Source organism: Triplophysa rosa, linkage group LG3, assembly GCF_024868665.1.
Source record: "Triplophysa rosa linkage group LG3, Trosa_1v2, whole genome shotgun sequence".
In the NCBI taxonomy this organism is placed as follows: Eukaryota; Metazoa; Chordata; class Actinopteri; order Cypriniformes; family Nemacheilidae; genus Triplophysa; species Triplophysa rosa.
The window spans coordinates 1,603,379-1,629,081 of NC_079892.1; the positions used below are offsets into that span (position 1 = coordinate 1,603,379).

At 39.3% G+C, this 25,703-nt stretch overlaps 1 protein-coding gene across 1 annotated transcript in view; it reads right to left on the reverse strand.

The window, feature by feature from the left end:
• The window catches only part of nell2a (neural EGFL like 2a), a 59,793-nt gene that overhangs the window by 23,636 nt on the left and 10,454 nt on the right, over positions 1-25,703 (reverse strand). The window contains exons 4-13 of the mRNA XM_057329595.1: positions 24,133-24,306; positions 23,906-24,002; positions 21,629-21,701; positions 21,461-21,543; positions 18,005-18,133; positions 15,148-15,250; positions 12,216-12,307; positions 11,896-12,001; positions 10,917-11,045; positions 2,961-3,086 (exon numbers count right to left, since the gene is read on the reverse strand). Coding sequence (XP_057185578.1) covers positions 2,961-3,086; positions 10,917-11,045; positions 11,896-12,001; positions 12,216-12,307; positions 15,148-15,250; positions 18,005-18,133; positions 21,461-21,543; positions 21,629-21,701; positions 23,906-24,002; positions 24,133-24,306 — 1,112 coding nt within the window. The remainder of the gene's footprint in view (positions 1-2,960; positions 3,087-10,916; positions 11,046-11,895; positions 12,002-12,215; positions 12,308-15,147; positions 15,251-18,004; positions 18,134-21,460; positions 21,544-21,628; positions 21,702-23,905; positions 24,003-24,132; positions 24,307-25,703) is intronic.

Sequence of the window (25,703 nt, forward strand, 5' to 3'; positions counted from 1 at the left end):
CTCTGTTTCAGGCATAAGAGAGGCAGCGTCTCATTAAAAGTTGGCCGCTTTCGGGCATCTCAGCCGAACTTACAGGCGCCCTTTGATTACGTCGCACCGCCGGCGCACGCTGGGAGACGCTTTAATTCTCGCTTTTATGAAGCTGGCCTCAAAAAGAGAGGAATGAAATGAAAACAGCTTGGAGACGGGCGAACGGGAGGTTGGCGGAGCGGATCGGAGCTTGGCATCGGTCTCGCGTTCAAACAATAGAGTCCAAAAGCAATACAGACGCTTTTCTTGAGTATCTTCCAAAACGCCTTTTTGTGAGATGAAACAGTCACGCGGCGCAAGAAACACCACTTCAACACGTCACGGAAAGATGTAGGGGCTGTTCGGCTAACAGAGAGCACTCGAAAGAAAATTCATGTGTTTGGGACCAAAATGAAAAAACTCAAAAATCATGATATGTGACCCTGGATCACAAAACCAGTCTTAAGTAGCACGGGAACATTTTTAGTAAAAGACAAAAATACATTGTGTGGGTCAAAATGATCGATTTTTCTTTTATGTCAAAAATCATTAGGATATTAAGTAAAGATCATGTTCCATGAAGATATTTTGTAAATGTCCTACCTTAAATATATAAAAACTTTATTTTTGTGAGTGGATGGTCTGCCACAGTGCCCCTGATTAACAACTTCAAAGGCAATTTTCTCAATATTTTGATTTTTTTGCGCTCTCAGATTCCAGAGTTTTAAACGGTTGTATCTCAGCCAGATATTGTCCTATTCTAACAACTCATATACCTATAGAAAGTCTATTTATTCAGCTTTCAGATTATGTACAAATCTCAATTTTGAAAAATTGACCCATAAGACCCCATAATTGTCCAGGGTCACATATCATGTTTTGATTGTGTTTAATTGTGTTAGTTAGCTGAATTTTTTTGAGTTATTATTAAATCAAAACAAACCAACTGCAGTTTGAATGATATTAATTGGAACGCACAATAAAAAAGCATGATTTTTGAGACATTTTAAAAACGGAGTCATCTCATTTTGGAACCGAACTCTTCAATTACACTCTCATTTGTTTTTATTTCGCCTATAAGAAAAGTTTAGGAGAAACACCGGAGACTAAGTGAATACTACAATTGAGGACGTCATCAAATATTTTCATCTATAAAAGAGCAACTTTTGAGAAATAATAAAACAGGAACAAACTCATGACGGAACAGCAGGTTTGAACAGCAAACCGATTTCATATCGATGATTGGCAGAAAGAAATGAAGACAGTTACTCTTATCGTTGATTCTTCTTTCACGAGTACCGGCCGAGCGTCAGGGGGTGATGTATCTGCGATCACAGCTTCTATATCTCTCTGTAAGTCGACGTGACGCCCAGCATCTCACAGAGACATTGCTGCGGGTAGTCGACTCAATCACATGAACAGATGCATTCTGGGAATTCCGAGGGCTCGCAGACATTTTAATATCGATCCGCGCAGTAGAATTAAATCCATCCGAGCTCTGCCGTTCATCTCTGGGGATGTGAGAAATTAAACCTTATAACTGTTTATGTGGATAAAAGACGGCGCTTTGGGACGGGCGCCACGCAAACACACACAAAACGGCCTCGGGAGGACGAGCACACAGCGGGATTCTCATTATAAAAGCCTGATTTTCTTTTAAGAGACTGTTTAAAATGTTGAAGGACACGAAGCACTTCATGCCGTACGGCGGTGAATCTTCACTCTTGTAATAAAGATGTTTGTATGTGGGCGAATGTTATCACGACTTGCGTTTCTATTACCTCGTCTGAACATTAATCTGAAAGACGACACGCTTGAAGAAAGCTAACGGGAGGTTTTTTCCTGTTGGCTTGACTAATTGTCTTCTAAGAGGAAGAGGCTGACGTTCAGAATAAACGCTCGGTTGGACATCCACATCCGTACCTGCGGTCCTGATTATCCGTATATCAAAGAGATGTATGATGAGCATAAACAAGCAATTATTTGGAAAAAGCCCGACAAACACCTGAAAAGAACACCAGCGATCCTCCATATTTAAAGAGGAGAGATGAGATGACTCATAGCAGAAAGCTGACTCCCGGGGTTAACATGCGCTGCTTCAGCAACACCACCACCACCTATCTGTACATTTACTGTGTCAGCAAATATTCTTCTGTTCTTTCTGCAGAAATATCTGCGACGACTACCATGGGTCACTCGTGCATGATTTATAGGTTGAGCTGTTGGGTACGTTTTATTGGGACATGTCAGTCCAACGTCATTGAAAAGGGAAATAAAGTGAGCTGGAGTTCAAACAGAAAAGGGCGAAAGAAGTCAAACGTTACGGATTGCAGCTTAAAGAGTTCAATTAGGCAGAACACGCTGTGATTGGTTGTTCTGTCTCGGATTATTTGAGTGCTGTGATTGGTTAAGCCTCTCTTTCTCTAGTTTCTTTCACTATGGTTGATCGAGTCATCGAGTCTCTGTCCTGTGATTGGTTGTTCTGTCTCGGATCATTTGAATGCAGTGATTGGTTACGTTCTTTTATCCTGCACTATGGCCGATCGAATCTCTGCGCTGTGATTGGTTGTCCTGTCTTGCATCATTTAAGTGCAGTGATTGGCTAAAGGCTGGAATACACTTCACGACTTTTAAAACCTGAACAGATGAAAAAAAAACTAGACAGAATTTTTAAAAGGTTGCAGAGAAAAACAGGGCACAATCTGCAGACTAGAAAAGTCCAGACTGAAAATCTGGGCAAAAGTCTTGTAGTGTATGGTTGATCGAGTCTCTGCGCTGTGATTGGTTGAGTCACCGTGACTGTACCGGTAAAGCACACTGCTAGAGCATAACGCTAGAAATGTCAAGATCATGGGTTTGAGTGATAGAAAACTGAGAGATAAATGAACAGGAAGTCACAAATCAAGCGTGTGCTAAAAGATCAAATGTGATTGGTTGAGAGTCTGACTCACCTGTACAGGAGTAATCGTCAATGCGGATAAATCCAGTGTGACAGATACACATGAAGGATCCGAGCGTGTTCACACACTGCGTGTTCTCATGACAGTAATGTCTCCCCTCGGCACACTCGTCGATATCTGAGGAAACACCACAAAATCACTCACGGGGCAACATGCTTTCAAGTGAAAGCTCTTAGTTAAAGCTTTGCAGGCTCGACGCTTGCGAGAAGTGAGTCATGAAGTGAGACCGATCGAGATACTTCAGACCACCCACATGAAAAATGGTAGGATACCAAATATTGTTTGAATTATGTAATAACAGCCCGGAGACGCGTTGCAAACACGGCCGCCGAGTGGCACGACCTCCCTAAACGGAGTATACTTTACTATAGTAAACTGTTAACTTACTTTTCTTTGTTAATGTATACACTCTCAGAAAATAGCTGTCACTGGGGTGGTACCCTTAAGGGTTCCTTATCGTACATCAGGTCCAAAACACAAAATGATGTTCCTTTATGGGTATTCCTCGAGAAACAAAACTGTACTTTCACATTACCTTTTACTTTCTGACAGTGTACGATAGTATGCTCTAATATGAACTATAAAACGTTGATACTGTAGTATAGTATACTTTAATATTGACTACAGTAAACTCTAGTATACTGTAGTATCTCACAGAGAACACTTCACTTTGTTACTGTATACTATTGCATTCTGTAACTATAAATACACTATATAATGCACTGATGCATGGAACTGTGGTTTACTTTAGCATTTACTACGGTAAATCATAGTGCAGTAAATTGTAGTATGCTGTAGTTTATTAATTACTTCACTTAATGCATACCACAGTATTCTGGAATATCAATTATAATACTAATAAACTATAGTATATACTGTAGTATACTTTGGCATTTACTGTAGTAAACTGTTGTATAATGCAGTATATTGTATAAATCATTATACTTTGTTATTCTCTATTATGAACGGTAATACATTGATAAACTGTGGTATGTACTATAGTATACTTTAGTATTCACTATAGTAAATGTAGTATACTGTAGTATCTTTGAGAAAACACTTCACTGTCAACACAGAGGAAACTGGCGATGATGAAAACGTAATCTGAACAAGCTTTCCCATGTACGCTACATATGAGAAACGTGTGACGGTACAATAATGACACACCAATCAAGAGTTAAGAGTCCTTTCAGGAATCAAGAGTCTTTTTGAAATCATTCTGCGACTTAAAGAGCGTAATGTGCTTTCAGAAGACATCATGACACCAGTAAACACAGAGCTGAGCGACGTCCCGGCAACTTCTTGAATTTATCACAGCCAGATCAAATATAAGGTATAAAATCAAATTTCATAGACTTACAGATCTAATAAAAAGCCTTATGAATTTTCACCAGCGGCGTTCTGTTGTATTTGTGATGAATTCAAAGTGGCTTTATGGCTCAGGGCTCCAATTGAAACTATAACCCAATTTACTTCGAACCCTCGTCCTTCAGCATAACCTCTGTCGTTTCTCTCCGCTAATTCACTTAACTTTGGCTTCATCTACAGGTTGCGTGATTAAAGCTCTCTATAGAGAAAGCGAATCACCAGATCGTTCTTCAGAAACACACACGTCTACACAAGACACACACACACGCTCGCTCCCAGCCTGGAGAAAATCGAACGACCTTGCTCGAGCCGAGAGTAAATCAGTACGTCTGAACGAGCGGCCCTCCCCCTGTCATCAGTCAGAACGTGTCACCGCTTACACCGGTACATACACCCCGTTTACCGAGCGTACAGATGTCTCACATTCTGCCGTTATTCTTATAGAATATATATCATCCTATTCAATTTGTTTCTCTTAAAACTGTAAAAAGAGAAAGAAATACGAGTCTGGAGGTGTAAATGAATGTCGATTGTAGAGGTCAAATCATCTGGATTTGAGTAAACGTGATGAGAAATGTTTGAGTTGATATTGAGATCTTCAATCATTCTGATTGCAGACGAGACAAATCTGAGCTCAGTTTGACACATTGTTGACGTCTCTTCTCAAACTCTCATCACAGACACATGTCACATTGACTCTTTTTCTCAAGAGAAATATCTGAGACGCAGATGAGACTTAAGCAAAAGTTTTATTTGCTCTCCATTTAATCTCATTGTTTTCTATGAGAAATAATTGAGATATTAATGTGATCACTCAGTGTGGTCCGTCTGTCTATAGAAACAGAACACACACCGTGTGTTTGCCTGATACACGAATGCTAGAAAATACAGATCGGTCTCCCACAGATCTGCAATGTCAAAAAAATGGCAAATTTACATAATTTTACAGGGAAAACCTGTTATTTTACAGTTTATTTCTGTGTCCCAGCTGCCAGAAAATTTCCGTTTTTTAACAAGATTTCTTGTTTATTTTTTAAATAAGGTCAAAAACTATAAAATTACAGAACAAGACAACAAATTTACAAGAAAAATATTTAATATACAGTATATCCTTGTATCCTATAATTGTACAGAAAAAATATATATTTTACGGTATATTTCTGTTTTTCCAGTTTACAGAAAATTGCCGGGTTCTTCTAACAGATGTTTTTGCAGTGTGTGTCTCAAACACAAGCCGTACTGTTATGTGATACATTTCAGGAACACACATGATCAAATTCAACCAGATGAATCACAGACAGCTGGACTTATAAAACAAAAGAAGACAAGTAGTGATGCTGGTAAAATATATAAATTACAGGTTAAACCCAGCGAACATCCAGTACAGATGAGAATCGTTCTGAGCTCATTAAACCGTCAACATGAAAACACGTCTGAAGGAATCTCTTCTATCCTCCTGAGTATCGAGGTTTATTGCTTCAGAGACACAGAAGTACGTCCGACAGACCTGCACGCGTACGCAACGCGTTGACCACAATTTTCACAAAACAACGATCCAGATGCAAAAAAACAAAACTTGAGGTTTAGCAAGGTTAACTTTCCTTAGACTTTTAAATGGGAAAATGCGCATTGATTTCTCTAATGTCAGGCGAGCGCTCGATAAACACCCAGAGCCTTGTTGGAGAGACGTTTCTTGAGCGCGTCGTCCGCAGCTTAGCAAATAACCCGTCGCGCGAGCTAACACTAATTAGTGTGCGTGCTTAACACTCTTGAGAGAGCGTTTAACGCGAACGGGCAGACCTCGGCGATTAGGATCCACTCCAACGCGCCGCTCGAAAAGCCGACAAAGAGAAGAAACCTTGAAAGTGTCTTTAATAAGTAATGAGATTTGGCACAATGACAACAAAGCAGCAATAACATGAAAAAAGGACACTGGCACTACGCGCCGCTATTGTCTCATTACCTTGCGTTTACAGCCAATAAATCACGGTGCTATCTGAAGCGCTTCTTTGTCATTCTCAGCTAGGAGAGCATAATAAAGCTAGTAAACTTTCCAGCGATGCAGCGGGAGAAAATGGACTGTGGCAGGCCGGATTAATCCTAATGAATTGTTTTGTCTCTTGTAAAGTGCTCTCTAAACGAAAACCAGAGCGAGCGCGTCCCGCGAGAGCTCGGGAACGGACGGACGAGAGACTCTCGTTCATCACGGTGCGCAGAGCCCTCAAACAATATCAGATCATAATCGATTGTCATTTGCAGCTCATTCAGAAGAGTCACGAGAGGTTCAGTGGAGATGCGCGGGAGAAAGTATATTGGAGGACGTTCTCAATGGCATCTTTCTGTATTCACGGTTAATGATAAAAATAAAAATAAATGTTTGTACAATGAGGTCTGAATTAACCCATGCAAAAGAAGAATCACAGATGAGATCTCTTTAATTTCTCAATTATTTCTCTTCAGACATCAATAAGAAATGGAAAGCAATGGAAGCTTCAGTCTCAACTGCGTCTCAGATATTTCTCATGAGAAAAAGAGTCATTAGAGTTTGAGAAGAGATGTCAACAATGTGTCAAACTGAGCTCAGATTTGTCTCGTCTGCAATCAAAAGTCAATATTATTGAAGATCTCAATATCAACTCAATCATTTCTCATCAAGTTTACCCAAATCCATCTTTTTAATATCCCAATTATTTGTCCTAGACATAAATGAGGGTTAAGGAAGAGCAAATGTAAACTTTTGCTTAAGTCTCATCTGTGTCTCAGTTATTTCTCCTAAGAAAAAATCTCAAAAATGTCTTCTTTAGAGTTTGAGAAGAGATGTCAACAATGTGTCAAACTGAGCTCAGATTTGTCTCGTCTGCAATCAAAAGTCAATTTTATTGAAAATCTCAAAATGATCTCAAATATTTCTCAACAAATTTACCCAAATCAATATTTTACATTTTCAATATTTCTCCTAGACATAAATGAGGGTTAAAGAAGAGCAAATGGACACTTTAGCGTAAGTCTCATCTGAGTCTCAGTTATTTCTCCTGAGAAAAAGAGTCAGAAATCTCACAAATGTCTCAGTTTGAGAAGAGATGTCAACAATGTGTCAAACTGAGCTCAGATTTGTCTCGTCTGCAATCAAAAGTCAATATTATTGAAGACCTCATTATGAACTCAAACATTTCTCATCAAGTTTACCGAAATCAATCTTTTTAATATCTCAATTGTTTGTCCTAGACATAAATGAGGGTGAAGGAGAGCAACTGGACAAATGGACACTTTAGCGTAAGTCTCAGATATTTCTCCTTAGAAAAAGAGTCATCTTTGAGCATAATCTCAAACATTTCTCAACAAATTTACCCAAATAAATCTTTTACATTTTTTTGTATTTCTCCTAGGCATAAATGAGGGTTAAAGAAGAGCAAATGGACACTTCAGCGTAAGTCTCATCTGAGTCTCAGTTATTTCTCATGAGAAAAAGAGTCAGAAATCTCTTAGTTTGAGAAGAGATGTCAACAATGTGTCAAACTGAGCTCAGATTTGTCGCGTCTGCAATCAAAAGTCAATATTATTGAAGATCTCAATATCAACTCAAACATTTCTCATTCATCTTACACCTCCATCCTTTTCATGGATTGACACAATAACACTCTCATTTATCTCTCTTGTTAATTTTAGGAGAACCATCTGAGACCACGATGAGACGCAATTAAAAACTAAAAAGAGCTTTGAAAGAGCAACATCTGAGCAATAACACTTTTCTCAAGGTGAAGTCATTTTTTTGCACTATAACCTGATTGAAAAACTAGTGCAAATGCAAAAACATCAACCTGCGAATGAAACACGTCATAATAAAACCGCATCAGGTTCACAGCCGTCACTCTTCTCATCTCATTTACAGTAATTACATTTAAGATTCAGCTGCACTTTTACAGTCGGTGTGAATTACCCCACAATCACCTGCCGACATTTCTCCGTTCAGACCTCCAGCCAATGACATTTAGCACCGGCTTCACCCTGCAATCACACCGTCGGTTAGTGTACGCTGTACAGTCGATACGGCTCCTTTACAGACGGCTGGAATCAGTGTAAATTACCACGGTAAAATCTCGGCTCAATCTCTACAGGTCAATTGTTTAGAAATCCGATGTTTTTATAAACATGACAAGCAAATGTCTTTGATGTGTGCTTTGGTTGAGGTAACATGTCATACACGTCTGCATTTTCCTTCAACTTTGAATATGTGAACTGAATGAAGAGCCGTTTGAGAATCCATCCCTCTACAATAATAAAAACAATCTTGAGTTCATAGTCTCTCTCCATCTCATCCGCTGTTTGATTGAAACCTGTGTTATACGGCAAACCAGCGTGAAGACACCGAAAACACGCTTTCTACCCCAGTCGGGCGGGCGTGGAAGAGAAACCCGCTGGTTGGAGTATTCCCACGGGGCCGTGCCACTCCACCTCTCACATGAAATATTGAAACAGGACTGATCTCATCAGCACAGACTCGCTCTATTTTTAACTCGCCAATGCTCGTGACGCCTCTAAAGAACTACGCCGCGCGTCTTGAGAGATATTCCACGCTTCTCTGCCTGCATAATGAAGACGGGAAACGTCTCTCCAAACCTCGGCGAGACAATGACGGGGTAAGGCGGGGACCTGCCATGTTTCGCCTCAGGGTTTCAACGTTGCTTTGCCATTTTCGATCTTGTTTGATGAGAAACACGGTGGGGAAGGTGACGTCTGAAGTTCTGTTTAACATGTTGCTTTATATGGTCAAGGTCATGGGTTCAAAGGAAAGTCTGTTTACGTCGAGGACAACTATAAAAAAGCAGATCATGTGAAAATAATTATGAATAATGTGTGTACAATAAAATATTAAAAAATGAAAAAGCCAGCTCAAATTATAAATACATTCTTTATGCGTACAATTTTCACCATCCATTTATGTATTTTACCAAAAAAATGTTACAGATTGCAGGTTTAATAAAAATAAAAATATAATAATGTAAATAACGCTTAAATATATTATAAAATGTATTTAAATTATTTTAAAATATATATTAATTATAAAAAAGATTTTTTTTTTATAAATGATAAGATTATAAGTCATTCTTAAAAGTTTACTGTTTTACACACCGATTTATGTATTTACCCCAAAACAGATTTATGTTCATTTTTACCCATTTTTAAATATAATAATCTAAATATATACTGCAAAATATAAAAAAATATCTAAATACAAAAATTTAACCCAAAATAAAAACTATTTAATAAATTATAAATCACAAATCACAATTTTTACAATGATTTATAGTTAAATAAATGTATATATTTAAATGATTAAATAAATATATCAATTATATTAAAAATAAATGATTACAAATCAAGTAAAAGATCAAATAAATATATAAATATTATTATAATATATATACACGCACCTCATCTGACTGCGATTCACTGCTGGCCAAACCAAAATCTGCACAAAACAAATCAAATCTACAAACACTTTTATTTAAAAAGCTCTGAGCAGATATTCTCCTCTAGTGATGGAAACCTCGGCACCAGGTGTAACGTCCTATAACCAGCAAGGTTAAAAAAGAACAAGGTGACAAATTAGTCTGGAAGTAGAACACTGCTGGTGAATCCGTCTCACCCGCCAACATTTCTGGGTTACACGTGGCTTATATTTCTTTATAATTCCGTCATATTTCACCTTTGTTTCAAAACACATTTCCGCCGCAGCTTCCCGTTCGAGCGTCCACAACGGATTCCCACGGGCACGTTTAGGAAAAACAGTCCGGCGTGCTCGTTTTAAGCCGATAGCATCTTTAATTATTCATATTCTCCTGCTCTTTGATAATTACCTGACCAGCCGTGCATGTGAGGCGAGGGGCAGCCGGCGGCTGGCTCCTTCCTACACATCTCCTGGGTTTATTTTTAGCCGCCGAGATGAACAGGTTTCATTAGAGACCCGACTGATGTGCGGGGAGGTGACGGGGGCCGCAGCGTCCCCAGAAACTCAGCCACAGTCATTACACATTCAACGAAAGTAGGCCAGCCGGAGCTCGGGCTCGGCGTTGAGAGGATGAGGAAGGTGGAGGGGAGACGTTGATGACTTACTCACACCCATGACCAATATCAGCCAATTAAAATGCCAATCCTATGCGAGTTGTGCACCGCTGTTAGTTCATTAGTGACAGTGAGGATAAAGATAGCAGGAATCTCTTGCAAAATGACAATCCAGCAATCGCTAAAGAGAATAAATCACATTATAAGATATCCTAAGATAACTTCTTAAAGGAACACTTCACCAAAATATTACAAATGCAACTCACCGTTGTGTGTTTTCTTTCTTTCCTGATGGACACGGACTATCTAGTGATCCCTCAAAATCTTATCCACTACCTTGAAGTCACCCATTTATGTCAACACGCTATTCTGCGTGATTTTGACCAAAATAAAAAATCATGAAGTCATTATGAGAAATTAATGACCAAAATGTGCCAGATCAAACCGCGCGTTCTCGTGTGTCAGTCATACGACAGATCGGCTGACCCCATAAAAAGTGTTTGATTGACAGCTCACCTTCGCAGTACGCGCCGTCCTCGCGCAGGGGACGGAAGCCGTTCTTGCAGCTGCAGCCGGCTCCGGCGTCTAAGTTTATGCACTCGGAGTTCTCTGCGCAGACGTTGGCTTCGGAGCAGAAGTCGTGACCTTTAACCCAGGGTAGAGGAGGTCAGCGTGACTCGCGTCAATAATGTCTTTAAAGGAGTAGTTCACTTTCAAAATAAATGTTCATGATCATTTACTCACCCCCATGTCATCCAAGATGTTTATGGTTTTTTTTATTTAGTGGAAAAGAAATGAAGGTTTTTGATGAAAACATTCCAGGATTATTCTCCATATAGTGGCCTTCAATGGACTCCAAACGGTTGAAGGTCAAAATGACAGTTTCAGTGCAGCTTCAAAGGGCTTTAAACCATACCAGACGATGAATAAAGGCCTTATCTAGAGAAACGATCGGTCAATTTAAAAAAAAAAAATTTATAAACACAAATGCTCGCCTTGCTCTGTTCTGCGATGCGCGTTCATGACTTCACGTAATACGTAGTGACATTGAAAACTTGCACGTTCAACTTGTAAACACTGACTCGGTACTTCCGCCTACCTCAAGCTTGACCTTTGCAACGTAATTACATATTTTGTGAAGTCATGAACGCGCATCGCAGAACAGAGCAAGGCGAGCATGTGTGTTTATAAAGCATATACATCTATTTTTTTATTGACCGATTGTTTCTCTAGATAAGACCTTTATTCATCGTCTGGTATGGTTTAAAGCCCTTTGAAGCTGCACTGAAACTGTCATTTTGACCTTCAACCGTTTGGAGTCCATTGAAGGCCACTATATGGAGAAAAATCCTGGAATGTTTTCATCAAAAACCTTCATTTCTTTTCCACTAAAGAAACAAATACATAAACATCTTGGATGACATGGGGGTGAACATTCATTTTGAACGTGAACTACTCCTTTAAGAATGTCTGAAATGATTGTCTTTGAATTTACCTCTGCAGACTTTGCAGCACCGGTCGGTGAGCGTCAGCTGTTCAGATTCAGGGCAGGTGAGCGCTGGACAGTCTTCAGCGTTTGAAACTCTGTGCATCGTGCGGTCCTGAAAAGCCAACGGAATATCAACTCGACTTTACAGCCCTGATCTGTACCTCAATACCAGCCTCATGTCACATGTATTTCTATCATCTGCTTTTACACAAAAATGAGGTTTAGTATAAACACAAACTCTTTGTAGTGATTATTGAATATAATTGACATCACCCAGTTTTAAACAGAGTGCAGCACTAGCACAGAAACATCTACATCAGTCGTACCCTGCACTCGAACAGCTGACAGGGTCTGCTCGGATGATGCACGGCACGACACTCCCCTTCCACCAACATCTGCTCCGAAAACAGACACATCGCTGCAGAGACACAAAAACAAACATCAACAAACACTCACAACACACACACACACACCTGTTTACAAACATACACCTGTGCACAGACATCTAAGCAGAAACACACACACATCTGTGCAGAAACACACACACACACACCTTCACAAACACACACATGTGCAGTAATACACACATCTGTGCGCACACACACACACACCTGTGCAGGAATACACACACCTGCCTGCAAACGCACACCTGCACAAACACACACCTGTGCAGAAATACACACATCTGTGCACACACACACACCTGTGCAGGAATACACACACCTGCCTGCAAACGCACACCTGCACAAACACACACCTGTGCAGAAATACACACATCTGTGTGCACACACACCTGCACAAACACACACCTGTGCAGAAATACACACATCTGTGTGCACACACACACACACCTGCACCAACACACCTGTGCAGAAACACACACAAACACCTGTTCACAAACATACACCTGTGCACCTGTGCAGGAATACACACACCTGCCTGCAAACGCACACCTGCACAAACACACACCTGTGCAAAGACACACACACACCTTAAGACAAATACACTTAAAAACCTGTGCACACACACACAAAGTTCTGTGCACAAACAGACACACATGCCTGAGTATACACACACACACCTGTGAATGATACATTAATAATGTGAGTTACTGTCTCTAAACACTACAGCATGTTCATCAGTATGACAACTGCTGTCATATGAACATTTGGACTCTGAGCAGCAAACAAGAAACAAGTAGAAGCGATAATTGTTCCCAGGACGGCCATTATCACCTCAGACTGCCACGTTTCTCCTGTGATTGTGTGTGTAAACAAATCACAACATGTATAGCACAACCCATGGGTCAAAGGACATCTCTGAATCTGACACAGAAGGACGCACGTAAATAAAATATGAAAAAAATGATACACAGCAAAAAACAAAAATCTCTTGCACAATAATTTGAATGATATGAAATGTTTGTATATGTAGAAAAAGGTGAGTTCTGTTATGTGTGAAAGTGTTTAATCAGTACCGCTGCTGTGTATTAAAACACATATTTCACCATAATTATAATGAGTGTATTTCATAATAAAAGCTGCAGTCATTATATAAACACAACATCATTTCATTACAGGTTTGTGTGAATAGGATTCTCTGCATGACATGAAAGCGACACGTACTGTAAAGAACAGGCAGAACATTCAGGAGATTAACTTTCATGAGAGGCTTTGATGCAAAGCCTTTGTCGGACCACCACAAACACAGACAAAAAATCCTTTGTAGATATTTGATGAAAAGAGTCCGTCCGTCTAAATGATTTAATATGGAAACACATATTCAGAAATAAATCTTTAATGTTTCAGTGTGCCATTGAGCTGAATGTTTGGAAAGCAGCTGAGTCATACCAGACAACTCATATTCTTTAATGGGAATTATATTTAAAATATATGTATTATGTTTCAAATAAAATATATTTAATCATATTTTAAATGTATTTTAAATGTACTTTAATTTAATTTAATTTTTTTTTTTCCAGATTTCTCTTTACTTGTGCGATTTGTTTGACTTAGAGTTAGTATAGTTTTGTTTGTACTTTTATTCATATTTTAAATTAGCTCTAATCTTTTTATTTTAATTTTAGTTAAAAAAATAGCAAATTTGTTATGTTTTGTCATTTTATTATTTATTTGTTTATTTTTATGTTCCTATTCAAAATGATAATTTTTTTAGTTTTTGTTTATTATTATAATTTTAGTGCCTTAAAATGATTTCAGTTTATTTCTGAGACAACATTTACATTTTTCGTTTTTAAGCTTTTCCAATAATTTTTAGTGCAATATTTTATTTCATTTCAATAAAAAGAAACGTTTTCCAAGTTTTAAATTTAGTCAACAAAAATAACCTAGAATTATAGGAATGCAGACATATTAAATGTAGTTTACAGTAAATGCAGGTTATAAGTTCAGTGGTAATGTTGAATTTTTCATCGACCGGGTCAAACGGCTCTTCAGCTTTGAAATAAAGACAGAAACAAAACCAGACTCGTATCTTTAAGCCTAAAGTTCCATATCAACAGGTTCTGTGATTATAAACGAATGAATAAACCGAGACGATAATGACCGGGTTAATGAAGCCGAGCTCAATTATCACTCATTTCATTCTCAATATTGTACACCAGGGTGAAATAAACGGTACAATATTACAACTGTGATTTTATTTCTACTCGATAAAAGAAACGTAGTTTCACCTATAAAGTAGCTGCGATGTTTTTAAGATCAAATTTTTCGTTTGCATAACCCTTGTGGGGCTGCGAGTTATTGGCTGCTGATAAATAATTGATTTGAATATGCAAATGTGCCAGTTGTCACCTCTGGAGGAGACGTGTGGATGTAGCTTAGCAACGCAGGCGTGTGGTCAGTCGTCAAGCAACCCTGTGGAGGCGGCTGTAAAGAGTGTGTGTGTGTGTGTGTGTGTGTGTGTGTGTGTGTGTGTGTGAGAAGAGGAAAGTGCTATTGTTGGCACTGAGGAGTGACAGAACAAACCCACAGAGAAGTGTGTGTGCGTGTCTATTTTGTCGATTTGGTCCCCACAAGGATAGTAAACCTAAGATCTCTCACACGGTGTGCATCAGCCAGCGGTCCCCAAGATGAGAATTCGTTATTAAACAAAGCAAACAATGTTTATTTGAAACTGTAAAATGCAGAACGGTCTGTGAGAGAGTCTGGTTTAACATATCATTGGCTCAGTATGAAAACCACAGAAGTCTATGGCAAATCCCCACGAAGATACCAAAATAAATGTGTGCGTACTTACACTGACACTCCTTACAGCAGCTTCCCGACACATACGCCGCCGTCGTACCATCAGGACAGTCGAGAGAGGGACACAAAATCTTCTCGCACCGCACTGTTCCATTCTGACGCAAAACACAAAGAGCTTCATTATTTACACAAAAAATGAAAATCCTCTCTCATGTGTTTGTTAACCTGTATGTGACTCTTTCTTTAGTAGAACACAAAAGAAGATATTTCGAGAAATGTGTCCATACATTGGAAGTCGATGCTGTTTGTTTATCAACGTTTTTCAAAATATCTTCTTTCGTGTTTTCAGAGGTAAAAAGTCACACAGGTTTGAAATGACACGAGATTGAATAAATGATGACAGAATTTTTATTTTAGGGTGAACTATCTCTTTAAGGAGCAAATGCAAAGCATAGCAGACAGAAAAACAACACACATATCCTAATCAAATATATTCAACAAACTACACAAAAAAAACGATTCAACAAAATATCTATGTCGTACATTACCAAGAAAAGACTTCTGAGAACTTTACCGAGCGATGACAGATGTGAATTTTTTTTCACATCCGAACATCTGAACAAACCACTTCGGTTAGTTTCTACATTCGGTACACAGGCCGCTGACGCACAACACGTCCAGACTTTACCAACAAGATTTCAGGTTAACCAAGTGATCCACATTTAATCCCCAGAACCGACCTGCGAGGCTCCCGGACATCATGAAGGGAAGAGTTTCTCTCTCTAAACCCTGACAGACATCGCTTTGAGCTGGAACGAGATCATGTTCTTGTTTCTGGTTTCACTGGGACTGGTGTCTCAGTCTGAACGTCTGTCTGTTTGGACACACCGGGAGCTCTGGGAACCAGCGGACGCCCGTCACAGATGTTCAGGGACGTCTAAAGATAGGACAGATTTCTTTTGTCTGTCACTTTCCATTCGACAAAATATTCGTCTTGCTCACAGCTAATGAATCTATAATGGGTGTGAAAGAAAGATCACGAGAGGAAATGTTTCAACGTGAAACGATCTTCACATCTGTGCGTGTTCACTGCATGTTTTTTTCCGCGTGTAATTTTGGGTCGTGTTTGACCTCAGAGACGCTGTGCAATTAACTAATTGCAGACTGTTTGAATGGGTGAAGATCGGCGTGTCGTCTATTGAGTGCGCTACTTTATTAGACAGAACGACTGGTGAGGAGACGTAAACTGTCATCAGCTTGTAGATGTTAACTGCATCATGAAGATTTAATCAGGACAGATGGTCACATGATTTACTCATGAATTTTACACGTCATGATGCTAAACCCATGATTGTCATAATTTTGTTAACAAAAACATGACGACAAATTGACCTTTTTTATACGACTAGGACTAGAGGATGATGAGACGACGCCGGCATCAGTAAACACGAGCGTGCAATGTTGACGAAACGCTTCTTACTATAGTAACTATAGTTTAATCGTGAAACTTATCATTAAAGTGGTAAAAAAAAATATTTTACCCACAAAAAAGACATGGTTGTGAATATGGTAACAACACTTTTACTATAATGAAACCACCCACATATTTTAGTATATTATATTTAGTATACTATCAAATACTATAGTACAGTATTTGCTATAGTAAACTGTCAAAATGTAGTACGGTGGTCATACAAATGTTATTTAAAGGGATAGTTCACCCAAAAATGAAAATTCTGTCATCATTTACTCACCCTCAGATTTGACCAAACCTGCATACATTTCATCATTTCATTACATTACAACAGAAAGAGAGATATTTGGAAGTATGTCAGTGACCAAACAGATCTCACCCCCCATTGACTCCCATAGTATTTATTTTCCCTACTCTGGCAGTAAATGGGGGGGGGGTGAGGTTTGTTTGGTCACTGACATTCTTCCAAATATCTTCTTTTGTGTTTAGCAGAACAAAGAAATGTATACCGGTTTGGAACAATCTGAGGGCGAGTAAATGATGACAGAATTTTCATTTTTGGGTGAACTGTCCCTTTAACTCACAAAAGGACTAAATAAAAACACCCACGTTAAATAAAGTATTTACTATAGTAAACTGTGAAAATGTAGCATGATATAACTTTTTTAAATATTTCCGCTACTTACAGTATATTTCCTATAGTATATTATTGTATTCTGTAGTATTAAGGGCAAACGGATAAACATCTGCAATATTTTAGTAAAAGTAAAAACTTGAGTAAATACCGTAGTGTACTTTTATTATAGTAAGATTCAAACAAATGATAGAATCAAGGAATTTTACTAGAGGTAACTTACTACAGAATATATTACTAGAGTATTTTCTCATGTAGGCATGGTACATTTTCTTAAGCTTAGTCGAGCGAAAGTAGAAACTAATGTCCTCACATGTTGTATTGTTAAATTTACTCCGACACGTTTTCAAAAGCAATGACACATGAAATCGAGTCGCTGTGTGTCCGCATTCTGCATAATGCAGAGTACATTTTAGACCTGAAGGATAAATGACAGCTGGACATCATAACAAAACCCCACAGATACTCACTCACTAGATGTGGTTCATTCGTTAAACATCAATTCATTACACAGACCAACAGCGATCAAGAATAATAAAAGTCTGTATTTTAAGTGGCGCTAAATACTCAACATGTCTTCTCTCCTCATCTCAATAAAAGGTGAGATGAGAGGAGGCGGTCTGACTGAAATCCTGTGTCTGGAATAATGTACAGTCATCAGCGCCAAACAAACCCAACAGAGCCGATCAGACGTCAGAACTATTGTGTTTGTGTGAGACAGGACATCGGTTTCTCTACCACACAACAGAAGAACATCTCCCATCCCACCATTTAGACTTTCATGACGTCCATCAGACCCACCGAGCATGTGCAATTTCTGCAGCCGTCCGTCCAAGTCTGATCTTCTCTGTAGGTCGCATCTTTCACATGGCAGGTTCTCTCGCAATAACAAGAATCCAAACCTTTCATCTTCTCCTCGGCCAGAGTCAGCTGATCCACAAGAGAGAGAAGAGAAACAGAGGGATGAATGAGGAGACGGATCATACTGTACGGCGAAAAACAGCAAAACATATTTGAAACATATTGGGCGTATTAGGTAGTATTTCTGTGCTCGACACACTCCCCCAGCGATCGTACAGGTTTCGGAAAGTTTTTTTCGGACATATAAAACTGTTTCGTAACAATTTTTCTTAGTCCCTTATTGGACAATTCTCCCGGAAAAGCACGCGGCAGCAAGGAGAGCAGGAGAAGGAGCATGCGCAGACATCACTTTGTTTGTTCGCTGCATTTGGGTGATGAATGTTCTATAAACGGTGATATAACGCTGGATTTGGAGATGGTTTGAAACTGATATATGGAGCCGTCCCAGCGCTAAAAGATGCCGGACATGAACCGCATGCGGTGAGTGAAACTGATGTCTGTGTTTTGTTGGCAATGGGTGCGCACGTGCTTTAGTTCAGCCTGCCCCTCCCCCCTGCACGCGCCGTATGCTTTCGGAAATAATCGTACAGCTGTATCTATCTTTTATAAATGTGATCAAACTAAATACTCTTCGAAGAAGTATGCAATACTACTCTATAGGTACTAGGGGTGTTGGGAAAAATCGATTCACCTAACTATCGCAACTCTTTTTAAAACGATTTAAAAATCGATTGGTTTATCTCAGAATCGATTTATATTTTATTTTACTTCTAAGCGGTGGTGGAGTTACCACTTTTATTCCAACAGAGGGCGTAAAGCATATGTTTGTGTCTGTATTAGACGACGTCGTATCCGTTTTGATGGCGCGAGGACGCAAAAATCATGGCCGAGTCAGCGGATCAAAGCTCGGAAATTATTTGGGCACCTTCACGTTTCAAACCCCAAGTGTGGAAACACTTTGGATTTTACACTTTACCGGGAAAAGCAGCGCTAGACATGACTAAAACGGTATGCAAACTCTGCCATACACTGAGTTTCATGGTTCAAGGTACTTTAAAATATACACTGTGTATGTGTATGCTCCTGAAATAAAAGTCCAGAAAGATGTGATGCATTGTTTTTGTTAATATGACTCATAATATACAGCAGGGCTATTCAATTAGTTTGTCATGGGGGCCAGTTCATGAAAAGCATCCCAAATGAGGGGCCGGAGAGATATGGCTTGCAATATGAGGGATGACACAACAACAATAAGAAATCCGTTTGATTTTTTCCCAAATTCCGTTTTTTCTGTTTTAATTTTCCTGCATTTTCCGTCCTTCACTATACAATAGTAATATATTTGCCCACATGAAAAAGATACTTCAGTATACTACAGTATTCACTTATAAACTATATTAAAAGCCTGCAGTAGATACAGTACGTTGAACCATACAGGGGAAAATAAAAATAGAAATAATAGAATCTTACGTAATACATTTGAAAGATTCTGTGCCATTCCGCGTTATACAGCAAAATCTGTTTAATGCCTGAAATCCGTGATTCAATCTTAGGGCCGTGTATGTTGTATTTTTACATTTTTGCCCCATAAGACACACAAAGTGTTTTCCTACAATTAAACATGCTGATGTTGTATGTTAAACTGCACAACAACAACATCGGTGCATTGTAAGATGCTCAAGCAGGCTTTTCTACATTCAAACATGTTCATGGGTTGTATTTTAAAACGGCATAACAAAAAAGGAAACTTCAGTGAGTGAAACAACATGAACCTGCACAGGCGCTATTCTCCGCCCTTGCCTCTGTACTTTTGAAATGGTGGTCCTATTCGTGCTAGCAAAATGTCAGAAATGAAACTAATAAAAGTTATCATCCGTCATCGTCCTGTTCACCGCGTCCCACAGGAGAGAAGGCTTGCGTTTCGCGCTACTCGCCTGACGTCACGTGACTCCTTAGTGTTGCTGCAGCTCGTGCTGAATGGAACAGGCGCGCGTCACTTCAGTACTGTAGGGTCCGATCCCGACTGAACTAAATTTATTCTACAGATTCTTTTTCACACTATGCTACTTGAAGGGCCGGAACAAATTACATCAAGGGCTGGCCAATTGAATAGCCCAGATATACAATCTCTTCAATGGTATGATCAAGTATTTTCCTAGTCTTTAATAAGCAAACAAAAATCACAATAAATTGTAATATCCACTCGCAATAGTTATATAATCGCAATGCTCAATAATCGCAATATATATTGAATCGGCACACAAGTATCGGGATAGTATTGAATCGGCAAAGTAGTGTATCGTTACACCCCTAATAGGTACTCAAGATTATTATGAGATTGGCAGAAACCGCGTGTGTTACGGCCGCTTTAATATTATAATATTGCACATTAAAATAATGCAGACGCTTTTTTACAAAGCAACGTACAAAAGTATGTATATTTGAAGAGTTTGGTTCCAAAATGAGATTTTTTAAACATTTTTCAAAAATCATGTTTTTTTATTGTGCATTCCAATTAATATCAATCAAACTGGAGTTGGTATGTTTGGATTTAAGCCATAATAACAACAAAAACAATGCTAACTAACACAATAAAACATGATAACATAATAAAAAATATGCTTTTTTTATTTTTTTTAAAACGTAGTTATCTCACATTGGAACCAAACTCTTCATTTCTTGCCACAAACTAATCTGAGTTGTTAAAATGACCTAAAATGACATTTTAGATTTGTTTTAATTTATTCCGATTGTAAAACATGGCTGTTCGCTTTCAAAAATTGTGGCAATGCTTTCTTTTCATGAAGTGTGAAAGATGTAACTTGGTTATTTGTATTTTCAGTTTTTACATTTTCTTAACATAACTTTAGTAGATTTTACAAACAAAGCATTATCATACGTCCAAAAACTGATTAGTAAAAATAAATGAAGTATATTCGAGGGTCATTTTTCAGCTCATCTGAGTAACGACGTCTACTAATAAATACGTTCAGACCGAATGCATGTGAAAATCTTGCTGTAAATAACATAAATTGCATTTAAAGACGACTTTTGTTATCCTATTTTTGTTATCTGTTGTTTTATTTCACGATATTTCATTCATTCATAAGTTTGCTCCGCCGCCCGGGGATTCCCCAGGGTCCTAGTGCACATCCTAGTTTCACTTTTGGAAAAACAGCGCTTGTATTTTCTTAACAAACTAAAAGATGTCACATTAAATTTGTACGTATTTAGAATGACGGATAGAGAACGCAAATTTCTTTAAATTCACATCACAGATACAACCCAGATGTTGGAGGAAATCTGCTCGATTTCATCCGTCAAGCGAATAAAAACGGAAATATGTACAGCACACAGACCGAGCAGCAAATGTGTTTCATTTGGCTCAGAGTTTACCTTGCTGGAGGTTCTCGCCAAGATATCCTGAAGCTCCATGATCTTCTGCACGAGGCCGTGGAAGTCATTACAGGTCGGGCAGGCTGAAGAACAAACACACACGAGATCATTCATCTCTGGATGAATCGCTGATGAGCGATGATGATTAGATGAAGGAATATGACGTACTGCGGTTGAGGTCGGGGCACTGCGTGACGTATCCCTGAGCCATCACCAGAATCTGAACGTCCTGCATCACGCCCTGACAATCAAAAACACAACGAGAAATATGTATTATAAACACATCAATGGAGTTTTCAGCATCGCATTAAACACATTTCACTCGAAGTGAAGCGTGACCTTGAGCTGCTTGAATGATTTACTGGAGCTAAAGAAACATTGAAAGAAACGCATCTCTGCAGACTTAAAGTGTATTGACGCGATTGACACTTCAACAGCAGTCTGGCAGCACGGCCTCGTGGGTAATAAGGTGAAGATTCTGAAATTGTGGCTTTTAGATATTCCAGGGCTGTTTTTATTTGTTTGGCAGAGAGGAAACACAAATAAGAGCTGCGAATGAAGGCAGAGATAAAAGTGACCTTTACACAACATCATCATCCATCACCGCCGCTGCTCCTGCTCAAACCTTCATTTATATACTTCACAACAAAACTCACATATGAGATCTCTTTAATATCGCAATTATTTCTCCGAGACATCAATGAGATTAAAGTGAGAGCAAACGAAAGTCTCATCTGCGAGAAAGAGTCCGAAATCTGACAAATGTCTTTGAGACGTCAACAATGTGTCAAACCGAGCTCAGATTTGTCTCGTCTGCGATCAAAAGTCGATATTATTGAAGATCTCGATATCAACTCGAAGATTTCTCATCGAATCCAGATTACTTTACTTCTACATTCATTTACACCTCCATACTCTTCGTTTGTTTCTCTTTCTATTTCTCCTAAACAATTTCACAAACAACTGAGACTGAGAAGTCCGACACCCCCATCAAATCTACGAAAGAGCAAAACATTTTCCTCTGCGTGATGCTGAATGTTCAACATTGACTTTTTCAAAAATGTCAATGAAAAATCAATAAATGTGTGTAAAATGTGCCGCTGGTAAAAATAAACTCTGAGGCTGTCTTGCATCTCCTGGCAAATATTTTTACGAGCACGACCGCTTTCGGTCTGTCTGAGATCTTGGAAACACGTCAGCCCGCATCTTTCCACGCGCCGCTGCAACCACAACCCTGTGAAGAAGTTGGCGCCTCCTCTCAGAACGCAGCTCGGATGAGAACGCAAACACGGCGACCCGAGCAGGCAGCGTGCGCACGGGTTTAATAGGAGGTGGGCCAGGCCGCGCTCTCCGGTAATTGAACATAATATGCATTGGAAAGAAGAAATGATGTGGGTGGCAGAAGCGTAACAACCAGATACAGATTGAATTTGTTTCATATGTGTCTTAATTTGATCGGCCTCCGTCCTTTGGCCACGCGGCGCTCGGCGGCATCGCGCGTAGACGCTCTGTAACCACGGCAACCTGGCCGGTCTCGCTCCCCCGGAAAGCGTTTATTTTGGCCCTCGCAGGAGTGAAGCGCCGTGACTTATGAGAAATTGTTTTCGAAATTGTCTTGCCTCTTCAATTTTCGGGCCATAAATTCAAAAGCCGACGCCGGTTTCTGCGGATGGCAATGAGAGAGAAATTGAGGTGAGCGCTCGGTATTCAGAGGAACTGGGGTTGTGATTTACTTTCTGCGCCACGTATCGCGCGCACACACTCGCCGTGATTGGTTAAATTAAAGGGAAGCGTGGAATCGTAGTTAATCGAAGAGTAATAGTGCCTTTGATCTGAAAGCGTACATCAATATTTCTCATCAAGAGCAAACGGCCACTCCAGTGTCTATTAGATTTAATGCATTCTGCTCGGAGAGGATTCTCTTAATGTTCCAGAAGAAAAGACTCATGAACCCATTTGACATCATCTTGAACACGATGTGCGCGAAACTGTTCCACAAATATAGGTGATTTGTGTACGCAAACTAAAGAGAAGAAACATTTGCTTTTAGTTGCAACCCTGATGGCACACTACATCTGGCAGACGTCTATTTGACGTCTGCATTTACATCTGGAAAACAATTCATAGTTTGCTCATCTGCAATACGTCTCGGTCATGTAGACCTCTAGAAGACGTCTGTAAGATGTTTATAATTTAGAATGGATGTAAAACTGCTCTTTCTAAGACGTTTAGCAGATGTTTCTACACAGCAGATGTTTTCCAGATCTTTAGCAGACGTCTTACAGACGTACTGGGAAACAAGCAGAGCGTCTCGTCAGCTTCTCTGTGAAGACAGAGAGGAGCGTGCACATGTGCTCGTGCACGCTCACAGGCACTAATGCTTCTTAAATAAGCGGATGGTGTTTAACTTCTGTCCATTATAGTGCTGGCAAACTTTTGGAATACCTTGAACAGACCGTGAGCGCTGTTCCTCTGGCCGACCCAGAACGAGGCGTCTTGTGGTATTTCCATGAGAGGAATCGGCACGACTCGCTCGTAGATTCTGTAGAGAAAAGCCATACGCGCATTGCTCTTTTATAAACCCTTTTGTTCTTAAACTTCCAGAAAAAGGACTGTTACTGGGATTTAACATGACTCACGACATCGGTAAAACACACTACTAAGTGATGTACCTGTTGCAGTCTACATAGAGCACAACATGTGAAGCGCTGATGGCCACCGAGACTTTGTGCCATTGGTTGTCTGCGAGCACGTAGGGCAAAATCTCAGTGTGCGTCTGTTGACCTTTAACCTGGAAGTGAAGACGCACCTCGCTTTTCTGACCGCTGCTCTCTAACTCTAACAACCTGGAGAGAAAGAGAGATAGAGAGAGCAAGAGGTCAATAAAATCAAAGCACAAAGAAGCCAGAGACCAAAATACCATATAGACCCAGCAATTTGTCTTAGCAACTGCACAGCAACACCTTGGCAACCACCCACATCACTTTAGCACTGTGGTGATGAATTTTGCATGAGTGTCAGTCCCATTTCTAAGAGTCTCTTTATAATTTGCTCTTGGTAAGCATGACAGCGATGGCAGAGGTCACAGCTGGATGTCTTACAGAAGAACAGGCCATTAGAAGAAGAGCGGTGCTGCAAAATTCTGCAGCATCCGCAAATAAAGCGTGCAGAATTCCCGCCCGGAGGCAGAGCAGCGGGAGAGACCCGCACACGTCTCCGACCACCTGACATTCCTCCATCTACCTTTCAAAACACCCTCCATAACAATATCCCCAGAGATTTCCATCTCGGCACACGAACACACCGGAGCTGACCGCAGTCCATACGAGACGACTAAATGTAGGCATGCTCTTCAAATGAAAGATAAACCCCAGAACTTTTATTTGAAAGAATTAACGGGACTGAAAGAATACGAAGTTATTAAACCAGATAAAAAATGAAAAGTGATTCAACGTCCCGTGACCCAAACGTACATTTAAACTTCAAGATCTTTACTTATTTTGTACATTCCTCTCATGAAAGGCCTAAGAAAAAACACACGACAAAGACAACAAACATACTATGAAGGACAAACCGTGATGAATAATAAGAATAAACAATAACAAACACCAAACTACAGTATGATGAACGGAGAACAATAAAGACAGCTGATGAAAATGTATTAATAAAAACTAAAAAACAATAAATCAATAAATTCTCTTATAAGTAATACTGCTTGAATATTACAAAATTATAGGATCACAATTATTTAACATGACTATTCGTTGACTTTGGAGACAACATGTATTTATTGAAATTAATTGATAAATCAATAAAACCTTGTCTTTCAAACAGTGGATTCAACAAAAAAAAGCATTTGCATTTGTGAATTTATAACACAAGAAGGAATGAAACAATCCTTGCGAAACAGAATAAGGTTTACCCCACGTATTTTGTTTTCGTAACTGTCGGAAGCCAAATTTGATTCATTGCGATTAATTGCACAGTCCTAACTTCTACCATCTAAGCAATTAAATCTTGCGCCACCAACACATTAAACACATTTAATGTACATTAACAATTAAAAGCACAGAAGAAACTGCATGCTTCTAGTTTAACGATATGGGGGGAAAAACCCAATTACTTTCGAAGCTACGTCTCATATTATATGATTTACTTGCCTGCCAGAAAAACATTTTCCGTAGCTTTTCTCAATCTCAACAAATAACAAAAAAGAAAGAATTTGAAATGAAGCGACTAAATT